General features: G+C 43.9%; 1 protein-coding gene across 2 annotated transcripts; it reads left to right on the top strand.

Annotated features, from left to right (window-relative positions):
• Positions 1-637: 637 nt before the first annotated feature.
• Positions 638-22208, top strand: LOC124021787 (ubiquitin conjugation factor E4 A-like). 2 transcript variants are annotated; one of them, XM_046336907.1, is made up of 21 exons: positions 638-696; positions 1440-1551; positions 2482-2653; positions 2975-3145; positions 3995-4107; positions 4438-4590; positions 5403-5562; positions 6098-6300; positions 6507-6698; positions 12296-12629; positions 12774-12900; positions 13433-13740; positions 15028-15160; positions 16959-17149; positions 17252-17352; positions 17504-17617; positions 18232-18406; positions 19867-20047; positions 20343-20490; positions 20578-20735; positions 20991-22208. In XM_046336907.1, the coding sequence occupies exons 3-21, from the start codon at positions 2524-2526 to the stop codon at positions 21124-21126; spliced, it is 3228 nt and encodes a 1075-aa protein (XP_046192863.1). In that variant the 5' UTR covers positions 638-696; positions 1440-1551; positions 2482-2523; the 3' UTR covers positions 21127-22208. The 2 variants fall into 2 exon arrangements, with proteins under 2 accessions (XP_046192863.1, XP_046192864.1); XM_046336908.1 differs by lacking the exon at positions 1440-1551.
• Positions 22209-22530: the final 322 nt, after the last annotated feature.

Genomic DNA, 22530 nt, shown 5'->3' on the forward strand with positions numbered 1-22530 from the left:
GTTCAGTCTGTTTTCCAGCCTTTCCAACCTGCTCTTAAGGAACCACAAAGTGTGCAAGCCTTTGTTTAATCCCAGTTCTACCAAACATTTTTCTACTTATAAACTTATTAGTAGAATCTGATACAAAAGACAAGTACAAAAGCACAAAAAAATGATTGGATTTAAGTTGTAAGTCGCTTTGGATAAAAGCGTCTGCTAAATGGCATATATTATTATTATATTAAGTTGATGGGCCACTCTATAAGGGCCACCAAATGAGCAGCAAGACTCCTCTGGGAGTTAACTCTGGATTTGGAAACTATAAGTGTTCATGAGTAGATTGTTACTGTGACACAATTGACAGATACGTTTGTGTGGTGCAATGAATGATAGGAGTACACACACAAAAAACATTGTTGACCATTTAGGCTTGAACAAATAAATTACATATCTTATAGAAATACTTTATATTTTTCTTTGTATGATAACTAGTATATAATATATCGATAGTTGTGCACATTTTCCATCATTTTCGTTCTTATCATGAATTGACAAATTATACAGGGCGGGACATTTATTGCGAAGAATTAAAGCGATCCGTGACCCGGACGTACTTAGTTATTCTTGCCTGCTTCACAGCGGTGCGAGAACCAAAGCAAGAGGAAAGAAAGCTTTTCTATAGCTAATTGAAATACACGTTATCTGCTGTTGTTTCAGGTATGACAATATTCCGATATTTGAATATCTGCTTTTTTTGTTTGACATCTGTCAAAAGAGTGAAGTTTTGCCCCGTAACTGACAAAGTACAGCGGGCTTAACAACTTACCTGGATCATGTGCAGTCCATCTGCTAGCCTAAAGTTAACTAGCTTGCCAGCTAAATACGGCGACTGCTAGCTAGCGAGCTACTTGAGCGGAACCGGTGATTCACTGACGACTAGCGAGCTACATTATCAGCTTGCTTATTGAGTCATTATGCAATTGATTCGAGTTATCGAAAGACAAGTGGCTAGCTAGCTATGTGCCCTTCCTTCAAATAACACATCACTTTATTCGTTTGTTGTGATATAGTTACATTACTTGACAGCTCGTTAATTAGCTAGCCAGGTACTAGCAAGCTAGTTTGCAATCTAACCAGCTATGTGACTAACTAGCATGTTACAAGTGTCCAGGCTACCACCACTTGACGTTGACAGACCCTTTCCTACGCATCATCATAATGACGATGATGATAATAATGTACTTACATTATGCAAAATCAAAGTGTAAGATGGAAGATGTCCATCTGTTGGCAATCTGTCTATGCTGCCTTATTTCAGTCAAACAGTAAACATCCGCATTGATTCAGGACTCTGTACTGTAACACATGTGTTCTTCTGCCTTATTTCAGTCAAACAGTAAACATCCGCATTGATTCAGGACTCTGTACTGTAACACATGTGCTCTTCTGCCTTATTTCAGTCAAACAGTAAACATCGCATTCAATCAGGACTCTACTGTGACACGTGCTCTACATTTTGAAAAATGTAGGAGCACACAACGATATCTAGGAGCAGAATGAAAAATATTTGAGGTATTACACCAGCAATCAGCAGTTGAAACAATAAGAAAGAATGGTCCCCGCCACAGTTTCCATCAAAGGTTGAGGGATGGGCCTGGAGAAATATAACCACACTCAAATGTATAGACAGAGCTATGGCTGCAAGCACAGACTAGATATCAGCCTAGTTTTAACCATGTTTTGAGGCTATACAGAGGTTGTTTACATTTACTCTGTTTACAGACATTGGAAAAACAAGCTATATTTTGGCTTCAGATGGGGTAAGACAGTTGAACTAAGCTCATGGGGCATTATGTTATACTTTTCAAGAATCAATGGGTTTATATAATACATTTTATATGTTAAAATCCAGGGTTTAGGAGCACACTTTATTTTAAACAAAACATTTTTAAGATTGAGATACAGCCTATATGATTCCTAGCTGCTTTTGAAGCTCATCTCCTAAAGAAGTTCTCCCTTTTCCTTTCTTTCCGTGCCACCACGTTTGCATGCTACTGAGGCTGTGGGCAGAGGGACAGCAAAGAATTCAATACAACACTTATTACCTGGGTTTTTTTTTTTTCTTGGGGCACTGGTGCTACCAAAATTCCAGGTAGCACAGCAAAATATTTGGCATCTTATGCCCCCAAAAATGGTAGCACTGTGGAGCCCTGTCAATAAGCTAACCAGTCAGTCTGTGGTTCACAAATGAACATTGGGTTTCTGTTATTCCTCTGGCTTGAATGAAAATGCATACCGTCTGGGTTTAGCCTCGAGGTACCAGTCTGTTTGAGTTATCGTTCCACTCCTTGGCACTACTTGACACAGAGTAGCATATAAGGAGTGGATCGTTAGCAAACAGGTTCGTGATTTCAGAGTCTGACACACTTGAAACAACTTCTATAGATTTGTTTGAACTCACCTAGTCCAGTGTTCCATACCACAGTGTACCTCTCTGTCCAGGCTGGTGCCAGCACCTGTTGATGGAGTCTATGGTCCAGTGAGATGACTGACCAGGGTAACAACAACCAAAACATCTCCCGCAACCCCTTCGCTGCCCTTTTCAGCTCCCTCGCCGACGCCAAGCAGTTTGCATCGGGCCAGAAACCACCTTTGCACCATGGCGAACCACCATGTGAGTTACCCTCCCAAGGAGGAGTTACAGGGCACGCAGGATTTTGCTCCAGCCTAGCTCTAGCACACATGACCTGAATAATCGGCTGCATGGCAGGACCTTGATTAGCTGAATTGGTGGTGTTTTAGTGCTGGGTTGGAACGAAGGCCTGCAAACCATGTGGCCACTCCTGCTCTAATGGTTCACTGTGCTACTTGTATAGGCTATAGCCTGTCTGTATAACTTAAACATCACTGATATGGTGCAGCACGCTCACTGGCTTGACGTTCGACAATGACCTCATACGGTTTCTTATATTTGCTGGCTTATCTTGTATTGCAGCGGAGGACTCGGAGGGAAGTCAGTCCGAGTCGGAGAACTCAGACAGCATCGAGGACAATGACGACTCGGTGGCCGAGATCAGCCGCTCCTTCCTGTCGCGGCAGGAGCTGTGCGAACAGCTCAACATCAACCACATGATCCAGAGGATCTTCCTCATCACCTTGGACAACAGTGAGTGCAGGAAGTTAGATTGGAGCGTATTAGCGCGTTTACACCGCGTTTCTTCATTTAGGACACCTTTTCCATTGGAGTGGCAGCGTGATGCCACTTGTCCCTTCTAGTTTACTGAATCTTGTTGTCATGTAAACAACACTTAATGTTGCCTGGCTGGGTCTATATGATGTACTGTAGTGGTATGAACTAAAGCAAATCAGTCTGTTTCCCAGGCAACCCTTTGTTTGCCCATACACAAGCGATGGCTTGATTAATCACCCATCAACATCCCCTTGTTTTAATAACCAGGCCCCCATTCCGACTGCCTTCTTTATTTCCCTCTGTTTTCTGTTGATTGATCTGAGGTGCTGTATTGGGGGCATGGTCAATGTGTGACTTACATCTGTCTTCAACTCCTTCTTCAACTCATGGGAATTCAGTACAACCATCCTTCCTGGTGGTCTTTTCTTCACGCTGTCACTGTGTGTACTAGATTAGACGGAGAGTGATCGGCTTGGCATCAGCCAACTGGCTGACTCAGAAGCTGTGTCATCAAGGGGTCTACAGGTCTCAGATTACCGTCCGCCTCCTCTTTCCCGCTCATCATCCCTCACTGACTGGCATGAAGGTGCCCTGATGACGGAGCCCCTGTCTGTCCATTTCTAGTCTAAATCTAATCTAATCTGTTCGTGCTCTTTGGTGCTGCTGTACCGCTGGCCTCTTTTAGGATTCCATTTCAGGGCCATCCAGTAAACAGCAAATGACTCACCCCAGCTCAATACTCATAAACTAGATGCTGGAATGAGTCATGAATGACCCTGTTTGCTCTAAGTGAAAAGTAAAACATGAACTATTGTTTGACTTCAGGTGACCCCAGTCTGAGAGGAGGCAATGGGATTCCTCCACGCTGTGTGTTTCTGGTGGAAATGGCCGCTGAGATGGATGGTCAAGACTGGCTGGACATGGACAACATCGAGCAGGTACAATAGGACTGGACATTGGTAATGGTGGTGGCGAACTGTTCGCTGGTCAGCTCAGTTGACCTCGATGCCATAAGATCCACATGTACAGTACTGTGTCTTCCCATACCGATTTCCTCACTGGCTTGTAAGTGTCAGGGGACTAGGCCTATTAAGTATACAGTGCATTGTCTACTCGTAAGAAGATGGAATAGTGAAAAATGCATAGTGAACAAAGTTCATCGAGACCATGTGTTCCACAAGGAGCAGAGATCAGTAAGTAAGTACATGAAGTTCATAGTACAGAATGTTGGCTAAGTTTAAAAAAATATTTTTTATTTTTTATATCAGGGACTCTTCAACAGATTATTGATGCTGGAGCCAGGAAACCACCTCATCTACATGACCTCGTGTAATGCTGTGAATCTCTCTGCCGACCGAGACGCTGGGGACAAGTGCGCCATACCGTTCCTCTACGCCTGCTACCAGAGAGCCAAGGAAGAGGTGGGGGTCACATACCACAGCACTCATTCTCATTCCTAATTTCTTTCTCCACGAATTCCCAGCCATAATTCAGTCAGGAGAAGTGTGCTGTGTAGGACAATTTTAAAAGGCAAACACGGACTGTACAAAACATTAGGAACACCTGCTCTTTCTGTGACTTGCCAGGTGAATCCAGGTGAAATATGTGATCCCTTATTGATGCCACTTGTTAAATCCACTTCAATCAGTGTAGATGAAGGGGAGACAGGTTAAAGAAAGGTTTTTAAGCCTTGAGACAATTGATTGTGTATGCGTGTCATTCAGAGGGTGAATGGTAGTAGGTGCCAGGCGCACCGGTTGTGTGTTAAGAACTGCAACGCTGCTGGGGTTTTCCATGTGTATCAAGAATGCTCCGTCACCCAAAGGACATCAAACTAACTTGACACAACTATGGGACGCATTGGAGTCAACATGGACCAGCATCCCTGTGGAACGCTTTCAACACCTTGTAGAGTCCATGCCCCGACAAATTAAGGCTGTTCTGAGGGCAAAGGGGGGGGTGCAACTCAATATGAGGAAAGTGTTCCTAATGTTTTGTACACTATGTCTAAACTGCTGCATGGGAAAATGTAAAGCGAAATAGTGTGACATGGTAAATAGTCTTACTGAACATAATGAATGACCTGTCTAAAGGTTAAATCTGCTGTTTATTTCTAGATCATTTCGATCTGCATAAAGGCTAAATAATGCATGTTTAGTTTGTTCTCCATTGCTGACAATGATGTGACAAATTCTTAACCTCCCTGCTCCCTCCTGACATTACACACCCTCAGGTCACCAAGGTACCGGAGAAGCTGCTGTCGTACGCGGTGCGCTGTAAGAACCTGGCGGTGTCCAACACGCGCACGGTCCTGCTCACCCCCGAGATCTACATCAGCCAGAATGTGTACGAGCAGCTACTGGATTTGCTGCTAGAGGGAGTCGGCGGAGCCCGTGAGTCCATTCAATTATTAAAGCCCCACCCCCTGACTGTCTGAGGATTCCGGTTCTGTTCCATCTCAGTAGCCAAAGAAAGTGGTGTTTGCTGCTCAGGTATCAACTGTTGAGGCCTCCCAAGACAGGATGTGCTGTAACTTAGTCTAGTCTGCACCTGCTGATGAAAGAACTGGTTTAGACTGGTTTGAACTTGTCTATCTGTATTTATTAGTGCATAATAGCCTCACTTTGCAGTGTGTTGTCATATAAGGTCCTGATGATGTTGTGTGTGGTTTGTGTCCAGAAAAGGGTGGGAAAGATGCCTGTACAATACAGAGAATATACTTTACTGAACTGTGTAGGCTATATATACACAGGTGATTTTTTTCTGCTATATACCTAAGCCCTTTTTTGAGCCAGGAAAAATCCTGTACATGTTTGGTTCTGTAAAGTACAGCATCTTTTCTGCACTATACAGGGCTCTATACCTAATCCCCTTTTTTGAGCCAAGAAAAACCCTGACATTAAGTGTGCTTTCTGTTGTGCGTCGCAGAGCAGGACGAGGTGGTGGAGTTCGTGGAGGAGGTGATCGCTGGCCTGTTGGCTGACCAGGAGGTGCGCACCTTCAGCGAGGTGATCGGGCCCGTGCTCGATATCTTCCAAGGCCGTGTGAAAGACTTGGATCTCTGCCAGCTGCTGCTTTTCTCCTACCTGGACCTGCTCCTCTACTTCAGCCGCCAAAAAGACATCGCTACGGTCAGGGGCCGTAATGCATCGTCATCACTCCTCTGGACTGTTTTCTACAACCATGATTATTACTTGATTATATTCTATACTATTCATAACAAGATTTATTATTATTTGTACAACAACTGCATTCATATGTCTACGATGGACAGCTTTGATCTCAAAAGTAGTTTACTCTTTGCTAATATAATATACTTCAAATTGTCTTCCTCCAGGTATTGGTGGAGCACATCCAACCCAAAGATCCCAACAATGGGCTTCAGTATCAGAAGACCCTCCTTGGCACTGTGTTGAGTATCTCTTGTCTGCTGAAGACCCCTGGGGTGGTGGAGGGTCATAGCTTCTTCCTCAACCCCTCACGCTCCAGTCCACAAGAAATGAAGGTGCAGGAGTCCAACATACACCAGGTAAGGGCACTAGAGTCTTTGGTCAAAAGTAGTGCACTATATATAGGGAATTGAATGTTATTTGGGACGGACCCCTAACCTTATCGTCTTCTTCTGTGTCTCCAAAACCCCACTTAGGCCTACATCTAGCTTACTGCCAATGGTCAGAAACTAGCTTAGTCTAAGCTACACAATGTGTAGAATAGCAGGACATTTGCTTTAAAACTGCAAAACAATTATTCACCTTATAGCAAAATGTGTAGAATTGCAGGATATTATAAAATGTTCTCTCTACCCCATGGCAGAATTTCTAGAATTGCATGTAAATTAGTTTTAAAACAGCAACATTTTCTCTACACCGCATGCCAAAATGTAAAGAATTGCTGAAGATTTTACTTTAACAATGCATAATAATTATGCAATTATCCACTGCCAAGAAGGCAGGCACTAAAATGTTTTGTTCCACCCCAAAAGGCTAGAGGCACTAATGCCTGATTAGTTTCCCTGAGGTTTTCCTGAACTTTCCAATACCGTCACCATATTTAAAGCTGCAATATGTAACTTTTGGGGTAGCCAACAAAATTCACATGGAATGATATGTCATTCTCGTAGATATGATATGAATAGATATGTCATTCTCGTTGAAAGCGAGTCTAAGAAGCAGTAGATTTGTTCTATGTGCTCTATTTCTATGCGTCCAGTCTTAAATTTCATTTTTTGCGTCTTTTGGTTTTGTACACCAGCTGAAAATACAGTATTTTTGGTTATGGAAAATATATTCCGCAGCGGTGTAGATGGTACAATGATTCTCTACACTAACTTGCTTGTTTTGTCACATAAACTGAAATTAGGCGAACTGGTGGAGGGATTTCTGCATAGTGCATCTTTAAGTCGTTTGAAACACATTCAAGTTATTAATCTTATGAACATAGCCCACCAAGCCCAAAAGTTTGAGCACCCCTGTTTTAAATATCGCTTCAATAGGTTTCAGACAATAACAGGTATCATAGCATTCAGGGGTATTTTTTCAAATCTGAATTAAACAAGAACTGTCGTGCCGAAATGATCCACTGACAACATAACATGGGGCTTTGTCCAGAGAGTTCACCACAAGATCTATATAAACACACCAGTAGAACAACAAGTGTAGGTTACAGTGTTGTTAAGTGATCACCTCCCGTGCCAGAGTATGTGAGTGGAGCGGAGCGAGGAGCGGAGTGTGCCTAATTTCACTGGAGAACGGCGCGAGATTCCCAAAGGCTGGAGCATCGGCCGTCTTACCCACTCCAATTTCGTTCCAGTAGAGAGAGCTTCAGTAGCACTCACTTCACGAGCTCGGGGCATACCCGACCCAGCATGCATTTGTAGTCTTATTGGGTGCTGCTATAGCCCCTTGCTTAAGCTACTGTCATGGAGTTTGCTAAATATTTTCATAAAGGAACTGATAAAACACACAGGTGCTAAATCAAGGTGACTTACAAAGATGAGGACGGAGAGCAAGAGAGGGAGTGCAGTAATGTAGTGTCCACAACTAAAGAATCATGATGGTGTACTTACTACGTGCACATGCTAAAATAAAGGAACGAGGTGGGTAGGTAACTGAGTGTGTCATTGTAGCGAAGTATTTATAACGTAAAAATCTGATCTCTGAAATGTTCTTCTTTTTTGTTCTATTATCTATGCAATAGGCCATAATTTATTTTGGTCCAATAGGCCGAGCATATTCCTACTTTCAAGGAGCTTTGCATTTTATTGGGTTATTTTGCTTAACAACCTTTAGGCCTACCTTTTTAAGGCTGTCCCTGACAGATCTTGATCGACCGAAAGTCGTCTGTTCTTTCGACCAGTTAATTGAGCACATCCTATGTGTTTTAATCAAATCAAATATGTGCATTGAGCTTGTCTGATGCTTTAAGCTTACAGTTTGATGCCTCGAGGGCGCCAGAGATAACTTAACCTGACCCAACTATTCTCCTCCCGCTCCTGCTGGCTTTGCCAGTAATAGGCTACACAAGGAGTCGGCAACCTTTCTCATGTGGAATGCCAATTTATCTTACCATTTCTACCAATCTGCGTGCCAGGTATGGTTTTCATATGCAAATGTTCATGAAACAGTTGAATGTAATTTACAACGTCTTCATATCTCAAATTCATTGTCATGTGGGTAATCAAAATGATCTCAATCTAAATGAAAATGATGCAAACCTAAAAAGTAACTTCTATAGCCATTGCAATCTATGTAAAAAAAATAACCTACATAAATCCAACAGCCTGCAGGTAGAAAATATCCAGATTAAAAATGAAATATCCTATAAATCACATTGGCTACACATGGCCTGTCTGCAAGGAACCTGAACATTAGGTCCGGCTTAGACTGTGCTAGCGAATACACAGCTGTAGGCTATTTGCACAAGGGATAAGAAGCAATGCTTGACTTGGGCAGGAGCTCACTGGAGCTGAGTACCGGCACCTCAAACCCTGTTAGTCTTACAGAATATTAGCTTCAAAGTATTGTGGAGCTCCTGCACCTAAATTTAAACAGGACACGCACCCAAAATGAGTACCGGAACCGATTTCAGTCCAAGTCGAGCACTGATAAGAAGCCTATTTTATGACGGTTCCAATGGATCAGAGCATTCGATTTTCCTTTTCATGCTTAGTGGTCATTGAAAGGGAGAGAGCAGGAAAGATTTTTCAAATACATTGAGGAACTATTAGAACTCTCGAATGTAAAAACAGACTTTGTGGGAACGCCGTTTGAGGTGAAGAAAACATTACTTTGAGAAGCTCCACAGGTCGTTAGTGGTGGTGCGTTAAGCCAATCAGAAATACTATCAGATCCCCAAATGTGCACATTTATATGCTTACATTTGCGTGCAGGCCAGGGAGCCTCGTAAATGGAATGAAATAAACCAAAACTTGTTTCTCACAAGTGTAGCATAGGTTGTGCACTCTGCAAACAATGTGTCCACTCCTACAATAAGAACAGGAAGACTAGAATAATATTGAATGCATTAAAAGAAATGACTAACCAAAGTAACACATTGTAGATTAGAAATTATAGGAATTAACGGTAAATGTACAACTGGTGATACAGTGGGGAGAACAAGTATTTGATACACTGCCGATTTTGCAGGTTTTCCTACTTACAAAGCATGTAGAGGTCTAATTGTTATCGTAGGTACACTTCAACTGTGAGAGACAGAATCTACATACAGACACCGGTTAGTCAGGCTGATTGAAGTAGTAAGTACATGTAGATATCGTTAAAGTGACTATGCATATATGATAAACAGAGAGTAGCAGCAGCGTGAAAGAGGGTTTGGGGGGACACACAATGCAAATAGTCCGGGTAGCCATTTGATTACCTGTTCAGGAGTCTTGTGGCTTGGGGTGAAAACTGTTGAGAAGCCTTTTTGTTCTAGACTTGGCACTCCGGTACCGCTTGCCATGCAGTAGTGGAGAGAACAGTCTATGACTGGGGTGGCTGGGGTCTTTGACAATTTTTAGGGCCTTCTTCTGACACCGCCTGGTGTAGAGGTCCTGGATGGCATGCAGCTTAGCCCCAGTGATGTAATGGACCGTACGCACTACCCTCTGTAGTGCCTTGCGGGCAGAGGCCGAGCAATTGCCGTACCAGGCAGTGATGCAACCAGTCAGGATGTTCTCGATGTTGCAGCTATAGAAACTTTTGAGGATCTCGGGACCCATGCCAAATCATTTTAGTTTCCTGAGGGGGAATAGGCTTTGTCGTGCACTCTTCACGACTGTCTTGGTGTGCTTAGACCATGTTACGTTGTTGGTGATGTGGACACCAAGGAACTTGAAGTTCTCAACCTGCTCCACTACAGCCCCTACGATGAGAATGGGGGCATGCTCGGTCCTCCTTTTCCTGTAGTCCACAATCATCTCCTTAGTCTTGGTTACGTTGCGGGATAGGTTGTTGTTCTGGCACCACCCAGCCAGGTCTCTGACCTCCCACCCTATAGGATGTCTCGTCGTTGTCGGTGATCAGGCCTACCACTGTTGTATCGTCTGCAAACTTAATGATGGTGTTAGACTCGTGCCTGGCCATGCAGTCGTGGGTGAACAGAGAGTACAAGAGGGCCTGGGGAGCTCCAGTGTTGAGGATCAGCGTGGCATATGTGTTGCTACCTACCCTCAACACCTGGAGGCGGCCCGTCAGGAAGTCCAGGACCCAGTTGCAGAGGGAGGGGTTTAGTCCCAGGATCCTTAGCTTAGTGATGAGCTTTGAGGGTACTATGGTGTTGAACGCTGAGCTGTTGTCAATTAATAGCATTCTCACATAAGTTTTCCTTTTGTCCAGGTGGGAAAGGGCAGTGTGGAGTGCAATAGAAATTGCATCATCTGTGGATCTGTTTGGGTGGTATTTCAAAATGTCAGTGAAGACACCTGCCAGTTGGTAACCAAAAAAGTTCTAAAAAGTTCTAAATAAATCAGACAGTGTCACCAGCAATGCACCATCACACCACCACCTCCATGCTTCACGGGGTGAACCACACATACAGAGATAATCTGTTCACTTACTCTGCGTCTCACAAAGACATGGTTGTTGCAACCAAACATCTCGAATTTGGACTCATCGGACCAAAGCACAGATTTCCAACGGTCTGATGTCCATTGCTCGTGTTTCTTTGCCCAAGCTAGTTTCTTCTTTATTATTGGTGTCCTTTTTAATAGTGGTTTCTTTACAGCACCTCGACCATGAAGGCCTGATTCACGCAGTCTCCTCTGAACAGTTGATGTGTCTGTTACTTGAACTCCGTGAAGCATTTATTTGGGCTGCAATTTCTGAGGCTATTAACTCTAATGAACTTTTACTCTGCCGCAGAGGTAACTGAGTCTTCCTTTCCTGTGGCGGTCCTCATGAGACAGTTTTATTATAGCGCTTGATGGTTTTTGCGACTGCACAATTTTCCAGATTGACTGACCTTCATGTCTTCAAGTAATAATGGACTGTCCTTTCTCTTTGCTTATTTGAGCTGTTCTTGCCATAATATGGACTTGGTCTTTTACCAAATAGGGCCATCTTCTGTATTACCCCCCCATTCCTTGTCACAACACAACTGATTGGCTGAAACGCGTTAAGAAGGAAAGAAATTCCACAAATGAACTTTTTAACAAGGCACACCTAGAAAATAGTCCAAATAAAGAGAAACCCTTGAATGAGTAGGTGTGTACAAACTTTTGACTGGCACTGTGTGTATAGAAGGCATTTTTTGTTGTTTAATTTTTATTTAATTATAAGTAAGTCACAGCCTATATATGCAATTTATAGACTTATGGTTTAATACAACAAAATGTTTTTTAAATGCTGAGTGCTTTATGTCCCAATCAGCATTTGTGTCGCACTCGCAAGTGCTTCACAATTTATTTATTTGTAGGCTGTAGCCTTGAAATAATATAGGGATTTTAATAAATGTAGCAAATCTGGATCAGCAGTTTTTCTTTCTGTGAGCTCAGAGGCGTTTTTAGCGGAGCGGTTGGAAAAGACTTGGAGTGCCCGAGTGACGAGCGGGATTTCAGACCGCTCAACTCCGCTCACATACTCTGCTCCCGTCTACTTATTGACATATCCTGTCCTCCTTTCGTCCCAGTTCATGGGCCAGTTCCATGACAAGCTGCACCAGCTCCTGAAGAACCTGCTGCAGCAGTCGGGTGAGACGCGTCACCTGCTGCTCTCCTGGCTGGGCGGCTGCCTGCAGGCCAACGCCGGGCGCACCAAGATCTGGGCTAACCAGATGCCCGAGATCTTCTTCCAGATGTACGCCTCAGACGCCTTCTTCCTCAACCTGGGCGCCGCGCTGCTCAAGCTGTGCCAGCCCTTCTGCCGGCCGCGCTCGCCCAAGCTGCTCACCTTCAACCCCACCTACTGCGCCCTCAAGGAGCTCAGCGAGGAGGAGCGGCGCAACCGCAACGTGCATGCCAGAGGTCTGTGTGTGTGCACGTTTGTATGTGCCCTCTTGCATATGCGTGCACGTGGGTATGGATCATTGGATGTCCTTTTTACATAGCTGATTCTCTATTTTATGTTAGTGAATATGAACTTGTCCTCATTTTCTCATTGATCATTAGGTCTGGACAAAGAGACGTGTCTCGTCCCACTTCCCCCCCAGCAGTCGGTGGAGTACGCCCAGTCGTACAGCCTCCTCACTGAGAACCTCATCCTCACCCAGATGACCCTTCACCTGGGCTTCCACAGGTAACTAACTGGCAACGTTACAGAGCATTTAGATATAATTAAAATGATAGGCTCGATATGATCGTCTTTCAAGTAGAATAGGGAATCATGTCCGGTCTATTCGGTGCATTTCTATCTGCAAATTTGTAAACATATCGCCTCACTGAATACACCCCAGACCTAGCAATGCTGTATCCATATGATGAACATTAGTATATTACTTGGTTTTGGGTTTGTGCATGAAGACAGTTATATTTACCATGTTAGTACACAATGCATTTGGTGCTGTTTGTCTGACCTAGATTAAGCCTTGTTCCTTGACACACAAAAAACCTCTCAGTGGTGGTTCTCCATTTAGCATGGGTTTAAGTCCAGGAGAAGGCTCGATCTGGCCTTTGGACTAGACTTGTGATAACATCTCAGTGTTCTCCTTCATAACAGCTGAGCAATATGTACTGTATCTAACGTTGTGAACTGGACCTTGACAAATTTCAATTGTTCCCTGTGACATATGGTTAAGAAAGTTGTATTGTGTCTTCTTGCTTCTCCCTAGACTCCACGAGCAGATGGTGAAGATGAACCAGTCGCTCCACCGGCTGCAGGGTACGTGGCGGGAGGCCCAGCTCACGGGCGGCCCGGCGGCAGAGCAGCTCCGCGAGCAGTTCGAGCGCCTCATGACGGTCTACCTGTCGACCAAGGCAGCAGCCACCCAGCCGGGCATGCTGCAGTGCTGCCTCAACCTGCAGGCGTCCAGCGCCACACTCCTGGTTCAACTGGGCCTCAGCAACCAGGGGCCCGAGCACGCCCAGCTCTCCTTCCCCCTGCCGCCGCTACACAACAGCCTGCTCTGTCACATGCCAGGTAGCTACCCCTCTCTACCGCTTCGTCATTTTGACTTTTTTTTTTTTTTTTGCGACTTAGTCAGAGTATTTAACTAAGGTAGGAAAGACAACCAAGTATCACAGTCATTGCAGGTGAAGCTTTCCGTCAACCTGTCTTGTTTACTTACTTCCTTAGACCAATCGCCCCATGAGCAGAAAAGGCCATCAACAACTCCAACTTTCCTTTCAGTGTTGCGCCATCAACCTTGACATCACGTTTTCAGTCATTTCACAGATGCTCTTATGCTGACCTGCAGTCAGTGCGTACAATGGAGGTGCTAAATCAGTGGTTTTCAACCAGGTGTGCCGTAAATGGCTTCCTAATCTTGATCATTGTGTTGGAACACTCACTTATAAACATGACCTGTGGGAGTGGGAGCACCAGTGCCGCTCAGATAATAAATTGAATGGCACATGGTTTTATCTGTATCCGTTGTTTCAAGTCCAGTTCGCTCAGGCTGTTACATTTGTATCTTTTTTGAGGGTCCGGCATCACGAGCAAAGTCATTTTGTATCATTTAACCTCGCCTGTGAGAACCATTACCACAGGCAAGTCTTAGCTGTACCACAGCCTCTGCCATAGAAACAAACGGAACATGGCTTTGTGGCTGTGGTTGCACCTTTACAATGCAGAAAACCGCTCGTCTCGAGCTCAAACCTTTCAAAACTTAAGAACTACAGTATTTTAAGAGTCCCCCCCTCCCGTGCAGATTGCGGGACCCTCTTAAAGGGGTACACACAAATGAGTCATCATGAGTAGGGTACTATAAAAAAAACAGTTCAAATAATCCCCATTTAATCTATAAAAGAATGTTTGTCCCGGAAAATAGATGATTAAGGATCAGATAAGATGGGGGGTCGTTACCACTAAATTAATTAATAGGGCCATTTTAGTTGTGGCACAGAATTGTTTTATGCCATCAAAATGTGCCACGGTTCATTAAAGGTTGGGAACCACTGTGCTAAATAACAGCAAAAATAATAATTTGCCCAATGACAGGGCTATAGAAGAGTTGTGAGATAATAACACAAGTAGAGAGCAGAGGAGGCTGGCGGGAGTAACTATAGGAGGACGGGCTCATTGTTATTGCTGGAATGGAATTAATGGAAACACCAAACACACGGAAACAACGTGTTTGACTCCATTCCAGCCATTTGAAAAAGAGCCCGTCCTCATGTAGCCCCTCCCACCAGCCGCCTCTGGGAGAGAGTTTATTACGACTACTAAGAGGGGTTGGTTATCAAAAGGATTCTTGTACGTCTGCAGAGTTCTTTGCGGAGAACTTGGGAGATTTCTTTGTCTTCCTCCGCCGCTTCGCCGACGAGGTCCTGGAGTCTTCTGCCGACAGCTTGGAGCAGGTCCTCAACTTCATCACTGTGTTCATGGGAAACGTGGAGAGGTAGGGGCAAGAGAGGGGGAGGCATTGAGTTCACCCGTGCGCACACACAGTACCAGGCCAAATGTTTGTGCATAATATTCATGTATCCTGGTACATACGCTACTTTTCAAAACTTTGGGGTCATTTATACATTTCCTTGTTTTTTTTGTTGAAAGAAAAGCTCATTTTTGGTCCGTTTAAAATAACATCAAATTGATCAGAAATATAGTGTAGACATTGTTAATGTGGTAAATGATTATTGTAGATGGAAACGGCAGATTTTTTTTAATGGAATATCTACATAGGCGTACACAGGCCCATTATCTGCAACCATCACTCCTGTGTTCCAATGGCACGTTGTATTAGCTAATCCAAGTTTATAATTTTAAAAGGCTGACTGATCATTAGAATATCTATTTGCAATTATGTTAGCACAGCTGAAAACTGTTGTTCTGATTAAAGAAGCAATAAAACTGTCCATCTTTAGACTAGTTGAGTGTCTGGAGCATCAGCATTTGTGGGTTCGATTACAGGCTCAAAATGGCCAGAAACAAGTAACTTTTTTCTGGAACTCGTCAGTCTGTTCTTGTTCTGAGAAATGAAGGCTATTCCATGCACGAAATTGCTAAGAAACTGAAGAACTCGTACAACACTGTGTACTACTCCTTTCACAGAACAGCGCAAACTGGCTCTAACCGGAATAGAAAGAGTGGGTGGCCCCGGTGCACAACTGAGCAAGAGGACAAGTACATTAGAGTGTCTAGTTTGAGGAACTTATGCCTCAAGTCCTCAACTGGCAGCTTCATTAAACAGTACCCGCAAAACACCAGTCTAAACGTCAACAGTGAAGTGGCGACTCCGGGATGCTGGCCTTCTAGGCAGCATCCTTCTAGGCATCTAGGCATCTCAGACTGGCCAATAAAAATAAAATGTTAAGATGGGCAAAAGAACAGACCCTGGACAGAGGAAGATTGGAAAAAAGGGTTATTGACAGACAAATCTAAGTTTGAGGTGTACGAATCACAAAGAACAACATTTATGAAATGAAAAGATGCTAGAGCAGTGCTTGACGCCATCTGTCAAGCATGGTGGAGGCTATTTGATGGTCTGGGGTGCTTTGGTGGTGGTAAAGTGGGAGATTTGTACAGGGTAAAGGGGATCTTGAAGGAAAGCTATCACTCCATTTTGCAACGCCATGCCATACCCTGTGGACGGCGCTTAATTGGAGCCAATTTCCACATACAACAGGACAATGACCCAAAGCACAGCTCCAAACTATGCATTAATTATTTAGGGAAGACGCAGCTGGTATTCTGTCTATAATGGAGTGGCCAGCACAGTAACATCTCAACCCTATTGAGCTGTTGTGGGAGCAGCTTGACTGTATAGTACGTAAGAAGCCAATCCAACTTGTGGGAGGTGCTTCAGGAAGCATGGGCTGAAACCTCTTCAGATTACCTCAACAAATTGACAACTAGAATGCCAAAGGTCTGCAAGACTGTAATTGCTGCAAATGGAGGATTCTTTGACGAAAGCAATGTTTGAAGGACAATATTATTATTTCAATAAAAATTATTATTTCTAACCTTGTCAACATCTTGACTATATTTCCTATTCATTTTGCAAGGACATTTCTAAGTGACCCAAAACATTTGAACGGTAGTAAACAGTCCTCAGGGTATTGTACATCTCAATTGTGGATCGCCATTGGCTGTTATAACAGTCACTCTTCTGGATGTGATATTCCTAAGGGGTAAATGCGTCTACCATTCGGACTCATCGATGTTCCTATTGTGTTACTCTTTACCCATGTACCCAGGATGAAGAACCCTCATTTGCGGGCGAAGCTGGCAGAGGTGCTGGAGGCGGTGATGCCCCACATGGAACCGGCGACGGCTGGCACAGCCCAGCCAATCATGTTCCAGCGTCAAAGGGTCTTCTGCTCCTACCACCATGCACCTCACCTGGCTGAGGCACTCATTGCTGTGTTTGTGGACATTGAGTTCACTGGTGGGTTTAGTGTGTGTGTCTTGTGTGCGTTAGAATTAAAACCTTTGTAATGAAGCTCAAGTGCATGCATGTGACTTGTATGTTATTGACTTTTCTCCTCAGGTGACCCTCACCAGTTTGAACAGAAGTTCAACTACAGGAGACCTATGTATCCCATCCTCAAGTTCATGTGGGGGAAGGAGAGCTACAGAGAGAGCATTAAGGCAAGCTTGTTTCCCTTTTTTTCTCACTTATTTAGATGGTACCACATTTAGAATAGTCCTTATTGAAGACTACAGAAAACACATGGCTATTGCTTTTCAGTTCTGCACCATAATGCCCCAAAATTCTTATGTGGAGTGTTGTTCACTTCAGAGTCTTGCTGTTTATGCATCCGAGAACCTCGAGGCCATGAATCCTCCACTCTTCCTGCGGTATCTGAATCTCCTGATGAACGACGCCATCTTCCTACTCGACGAAGCTATACAGGTGAGAAACTGTCTGCGTTTCTTGCTCGTTTTATGAAAAGGGCATTCCTAGCGTTGACTTATGTTGACTTATATCCATCTCAGTAGTGGCTGATGACACTTTTAAATCGGTGGAAGGGCTCACTGTAATGCCTGGAATGGAATCAACGAATGGTACTAAGCACACGGTTTCTATACGTTTTATGCCATTCCATTCCGACCATTACTATGAGTCGTCCTCACCTCACCAGCCTCTACAGATCTATCTTTTTATTCATTTTTTGGGGGACCTAAAAGACTGTAAAAACATCCGCAAATCAGCTCCAATTGGTTTTCATTTTGGAAATCTGTTCCGAAGTATTCTCACACACAATAGAGAGTTAATGTATATGTGATCGTGTACAAATGTAAGCAAGGTTTGAAATGATTATGTTTGAATAAAATATGTCTGTTTGGGCTTCTTGCAGTCAATTTGCAGTCTACAAATGATTTATTATTATGACCATCCGCTGAAGACGAAATTGGCCCTCGGCTGAATCTAGTTGTGTATTCCCTGGTTTATCCGAAGATCCTACGTTTGAAACTCTGTCCGATTTTCTCACTACTTCCCTCTGATCTGGTCCTTTTCTGTGGTAGTACCTGAGCAAGATTAAGCTTCTGCAACTGGAGAAGGACCATGGCGAGTGGGAGGGCCTGGCTCCTGATGCCCTCAGGGAGAAGGAGTCCAGTTTGCATATGTTGGGACAGCTGGCACGCTTCCATAACATCATGTCCAACGAGACCATCGGCACACTGGCTTTCCTCACATCGGGTTAGTTGGAGAGGGAGGATGAATGGAAAACAATGAGTGGATAATGTCTTGGACATGTGTCTCGACCTAGAGCTACACAAACTATGGGTGTTTGTGTATTTAAAAAAAAAAACATTTTTTAGACATCATTGTCCAATTCATTGAGCAGAATTAAGAGTTTAACCTGTTTAAGGTAAATGGCAATACTTTATATTTGATGGCACTGTGTTGTACACTGAGGATACAAAACATTAGGAACACCTTTCTCATATTGAGTTACACCCCCTTTTGCCCTCAGAACAGCCTCAATTCGTCAGGGCATGGACTCTACAAGGTGTCTAACGCGTTCCACAGGGATGCTGGCCCATGTTGACTCCAATTCTTCCCACAGTTGTGTCAAGTTGGTTTATGTCCTTTGGGTGGTGGACCATTCTTGATACACATGGAAAATTGTTGAGCGTGAAAAACCCAGCAGAGTTGCAGTTCTTTTTAATTTATTTATATTTTTTACCCCTTTTTTCTCCCCAATTTCGTGGTTTCCAATTGTCTCATCGCTGCAACTCCCGTACGGACTCGGGAGAGGCGAAGGTCAAGAGCCTTCGTTTTATGAAAAGGACATTACTAGCATTGACTTATGTTATATCCATCTCAGCTGATGACACTTTAAACCGGCGGACGGGCTCATTGTAATGCCTGGAATGGAATCAACGAATGGTATTAAACACATGGTTTCTATACATTTTATGCCATTCCATTCCGACCATTACGATGAGTCGTCCTCACCTCACCAGCCTCTACTACATGTGTCCTCCGAAACACAACCCAACCAAGCTGCACTGTTTCTTGACACAATGTCCATCCAACCCGGAAGCCAGCCGCACCAATGTGTCGGAGGAAACACCGTACACCTGGCAACCCGGTCAGCGTGCACTGCGCCCGGCCTGCCACAGGAGTGGCTAGGTCGCGATGAGACAAGGATTTCCCTGCCTGCCAAACCCTCCCTAACCCAGATGATGCTTGGGCAAATTGTGCGCCGCCCCATGGGCCTTCCGGTCGCGGCCCACTGCGACAGAGCCTGGGCTCGAACCCAGAATCTCAGGTGGCACAGCTAGCACTGCGATGCAGTGCCTTAGCTCACCTGGGAGGCTCAGCGTTGCAGTTCCCGACACTCAAATTGGTGTGCCTTGCACCTACTACCATACCCCTTTCATAGGCATTTAAATATTTTGTCTTGCCCATTCACCCTATGAATGGCACACATTCACAATCCTCGTCTCAAGGGTTAAAAATACTTATTTAACCGATCTCCTCCCCTTCTTCTACACTGATTGAAGTGGATTTAACAAGTGACATCAATAAGGGATCATAGTTTTCACCTGGATTCACCTGGTCGATCTGTCATGGAGCAGGTGTTTTGTACACTCTGTATATATGAATATATTGAAACTCCTACTCGCTTCTCCCTCTCCATGATATCCCAGAGATCAAGTGTATTTTTGTGCACCCTTTCATGGCCGAGAGGATCATCTCCATGCTCAACCACTTCCTGCAGCACCTGGTTGGCCCCAAGATGGGCGCCCTGAAGGTAAAAGACTTCAGCGAGTTTGACTTCAAGCCTCAACAACTGGTCTCCGATATCTGCACCATCTACCTTAACCTGGGGTATGTTTAAAAAAGGCAGTATTTCAAGGCTAATACAAGGCCCAGAAGTTGTTTTGGGTTGAAATTCCCTTGCTTTTCCCATCTGTACTTCTTCAGCCGATCAAATATTTTGAGCGTTTGCCTGGAGTGCCAGGTGGGTGGTGTTTGCATGTTTTGGATGGTTCAATTGTGCCAGGCAAGCATAGCTAAATTAGTTCCACCTTTTTTTTAAAGTACAATTTGAATCCATGTGTGGCATATAAGGTGGCTATTTGGTTTCTAGTGACTCTAACAATGTCTGTTTTCTCTTCGGCAGTGATGAAGAGAATTTCTGTGCCACTGTCCCAAAAGACGGGCGCTCCTACTCTCCCACGCTCTTCTCTCAGACTGTCCGAGTCCTGAAGAAGATCAACAAGCCTGGAGAAGTTATTGTTGGTTTCGGTCTCCTTGCTGACAAAATAAAGGTTAGATCTGTATAAAATCACCTTACACTGTACCACTATGCCCTCTCCATGCCATAACCCTAAATGAATAACTTCTGCCTGTCTTAGTCTCATGCAGACCGACAGCTGCAGGATGAGGAAACGTACGCGGACGCCCCAGACGACTTCCTGGACCCCATTATGTCCACACTGATGCTCGACCCTGTGCTGCTCCCCTCCTCCAATGTCACGGTTGATCGCTCGACCATAGCACGGCATTTACTCAGGTGAGTGATCCCTTAGGAGTAGCATGTCTACGTGCTGCTGGTTTATTCCAGGGACTGCATGCATCAAGCATCTCAGAATAGGAGTGCTGATCTAGGATCAGGTCCCCCCCCCTGTCCGTGTAGTCCTATTCATTGTTATCTAAAAGGCAAAACTGCTCCTAAATCAGCAGTCTTACATTGAGCGGCTTGAAACATACGGCACGAGATCACGTTTTTTTTGTACGATATTGAGTATCAGTTTTAATTTCCCTACAGTGATCAGACAGACCCGTTCAACCGCAGTCCACTCACAATGGATCAGATCCGGCCCAACGAGGAGCTGAAGCAACAGATCTTACAGTGGCTGGCCCAGCATAAGCAGGAGCGGCTGCAGATGGGCCCTAGTGGCTAGCCCTGGGATCTTCTCAAACAAACTATGATTGTACCATACCTTCCCTCACCTCCTTACCGGCAGTAGTATGCTCCACTATGACTCATCCATGTGTGCTTGTCTTCAAGCTTCGGACTTCAAACCACGTGAGACTTTGGTTTCTCCCTCTCATGCAGCGCACATCACTCAAATACCCTCACTGGTCAATGGAAAATCCCATGTCTCAAAAACTGTCAAGAGAGCTGGTAGTGGTGCAATTGAAAACCGAGTTACACTGCTACATCCATGTGCCCTATGGTGGTTTTAGAATGTTGCCCCCTGCTTCAGAGAATATGCTGTTTACCATTAGTGGTTGCAGTCTGGTCAGAACCACTGGTCTAACTGGACAATAGTCGTTTAGGAATTCCTAAATTAATATCAGCTCTGCCAAATGTTTTTTATATTTTAAAAGTAGGCAAAGTATACTGAACATGGACTTCAGAACAAGAAAATGTCATGTGTCTTATTAATTGCCCTGTGTCTCTATAGTAACCCTAAGGTCAATATGCACTACGAACCTAAACAACATTATCTAACGTTATTTAGCATTTACAATGGAAATAATGTCTTATGCAATCATATAATACCCATGTAATAAAATGTGGGCTAACCAATCTTAATTTAAAGAATCGGTGCCTAAAACCACCAGCTTTGCTTTAATTTCATCGACCAGACATTTTTCAAGTTATTATATTGTCTTTGTTGCATTTATGGTATCAAATGCGCTGTCAACGGATATGTCTTAAATCCTAAAGAAGACATGGTATAGACAATGTAGGAGTTTGTTATTGTCACTTGCTATTGGTTATTTACAAAGCAGTTTGTAACTTGTGCGAGTTGCTCTTGTTTGGAATTTGAGACTTAATGCAAAGTAAAGTGTGATTTGCCGAAGAAATTAGTAGAACACGTGTGAGAGAATGCCCAATTGATAGCATGCATTTGTATATGTTGTATCTACTAACTTGATGATTACCAGAGTGAAATTATAATGCAATATTTTAACTGTCAATGTATTTTGAATGTACAGTATGACTAATAAATAAAGCTTTGTGTTACAGTATCAATCTTTTGCATTACTTCTTCCAGTAGCCTAATAACAGGCAATAACTTTATTTCCAATACTCATGCATTAAGTACTGAAGTTAACATAACATAATGCTAATTGTATGGTGTATTAGGAATTGAACAAAGTTTTTACCAGCCAACACTATCCAATTACGCTGAACAGAAATATAAACACAACATGCAAAGTGTTCGTCCCATGTTTAATGAGCACACATTTGTGTACATCCCTGTTAGTGAGCATTTCTCCTTTTGAATGTTCAATTCTCTGCCTCCAACGTAGTTTTGGAGAATTTGGCAGTATGTCCAACCGGCCTCACAGCC

The sequence above is a fragment of the Oncorhynchus gorbuscha genome, unplaced genomic scaffold (assembly GCF_021184085.1).
Source record: "Oncorhynchus gorbuscha isolate QuinsamMale2020 ecotype Even-year unplaced genomic scaffold, OgorEven_v1.0 Un_scaffold_1210, whole genome shotgun sequence".
In the NCBI taxonomy this organism is placed as follows: domain Eukaryota; kingdom Metazoa; phylum Chordata; class Actinopteri; order Salmoniformes; family Salmonidae; genus Oncorhynchus; species Oncorhynchus gorbuscha.